Consider the following 1,741-nt stretch of genomic DNA (forward strand, 5'->3'; position numbering starts at 1 on the left):
CACGAACCGCGATGTGAGCTTGAAAGGTGTAGTTATTAAACGATGATTTCATATTAATTAATTATTTTTCATAATAAAAAATTGTGGGTTTCGGTTTTGTTTTTCTACATGAATGTGAAGTATTTTACTATATGGTGAAGGGAAATTAAGATATCAAAGGAAAAGCAATTCATGATCATAGTACAAAATTGAAGGATTTTCGCTAAAGATCGATGTAGGTGCATAGTAATCAAAAGAAGCCTAAAGATTACATTCACTTAGATACAACCAAAAACTTAAGAACAAGACATTAAAAAAAAGAAAAAAAAAGGTTATAATATAATTACCTCAATAATTGTGATCTCTAGTTTCCATTCCATTTGTGCCATTTCGGACAAGAATCCCTTTGATCTACTTCTCACTTTCAAAATAGCGATGCTCTTGTATCTTCATGCAGGAAGACAACTGATCATGAGTAAAATTAGTAATTTCATGAAGTAGATCCATTTTGTCACGGTACTCGTGTATTGAGCTTTTAAAATAACTCCACCGCTTGTTGTATATAATATGTGATTAATACCATATATGAATCTAACTACTTCACACAGGAAAAAAAAAAAAAAAAAAAAAACAGTACTTTCAATATGGATCGTGACCTAGTCGAAGCTCCAAATCCACTTCATCAGCTTTGTTAACAGCCCTCTTCATTCCATCATCCACCACATGCATGGGACCAATTGGGAGGCTCAAATCTGCAAGCAAAAGTTCCTGGTTCATACCCCAGGACTGGGACCTCGACGCGAGCACATGATCGCTCTGACGTCGGAAAGCACTAGCTTGTGGGTGTCTAGTGTCTGATGCCGATGGTTGAAAGTGCATATGATAATTCCTTTGCGCCTCAAAAACTGGAAAGTACTTTGCTGGTTCGGTTGAAACCTGTGAAATATATCTAGAAGGGATGTCGTCGTAGTCCTCGTTCGACTTATTTGAAAACGAAGGGCATGCGCGTTGCTTGGCCTTTGCTCGATCTTTGCGGTGGATGTTCATATGCCCTCCCAAGGCCTGCGCGTTGGTGAAGCCCTGCTTGCAGAATGCGCATTCGTAAAAGCGTCGGTTGCCCATGTCGTCTTTGACTTGTTCTAGCCCATCATTCTCTTCGCTTGAAGTTTCCGAGCCTCTTTGTTTTCCGGATTCCATACTCAGGGACCTTGTTGTGGAATATGTTTATGTATATTTAAATTAGAAAAAGGAAGGAAAAATACAGATTGGGATCACCAGGACAAAGAATTTCGGTATGGAGCAGAATTGATACAGAATTAATGGCAATTAGCTAGAGAGTAGAGATAGCAGGAGAGAGAACGAGAGGGGAAAGTAGGGTTTGAAAGAGAGGAAGAAGGCGTCAAGGGTACTGTGAGGTAGAGACAATTAGAAAACATTGGCTTCGCCAATGAGGTTTTAGTGGATTTACATCTGGGGAGACAGTTTTTGGCGTTTGCATTAGGATCCTTTCACTTAGCCGGCTTTGTAAGAGAGCTATCCTAGGCGATCATTATCTTTCTTTCTTTCTCATATTTGATTCAGCTCTGATTTGTGCACTTGTTTCTGTCACAAAGGTTTTCCTGATGCAGTTGTTATTTATACGACTTTGTTCAAACGAATTAGATATCAAGCATTATAAAACATATTACTATTAAAAAAACAGACTTTTGTGACCATTTAATTACAGTAAAAAGATCATTTGTGATCAAAACAGATTCATTTT

The 1,741-nt window shown here is 38.0% G+C and overlaps 1 protein-coding gene across 1 annotated transcript; it reads right to left on the reverse strand.

Annotated features, from left to right (window-relative positions):
* Positions 1-618: 618 nt before the first annotated feature.
* On the reverse strand, positions 619-1,176 carry LOC121247285 (transcriptional regulator SUPERMAN-like). Its single transcript, XM_041145656.1, has one exon. The coding sequence runs from the start codon at positions 1,174-1,176 to the stop codon at positions 619-621; it is 558 nt and encodes a 185-aa protein (XP_041001590.1).
* Positions 1,177-1,741: the final 565 nt, after the last annotated feature.

Source organism: Juglans microcarpa x Juglans regia, chromosome 1D (assembly GCF_004785595.1).
Source record: "Juglans microcarpa x Juglans regia isolate MS1-56 chromosome 1D, Jm3101_v1.0, whole genome shotgun sequence".
Lineage (NCBI taxonomy): Eukaryota > Viridiplantae > Streptophyta > Magnoliopsida > Fagales > Juglandaceae > Juglans > Juglans microcarpa x Juglans regia.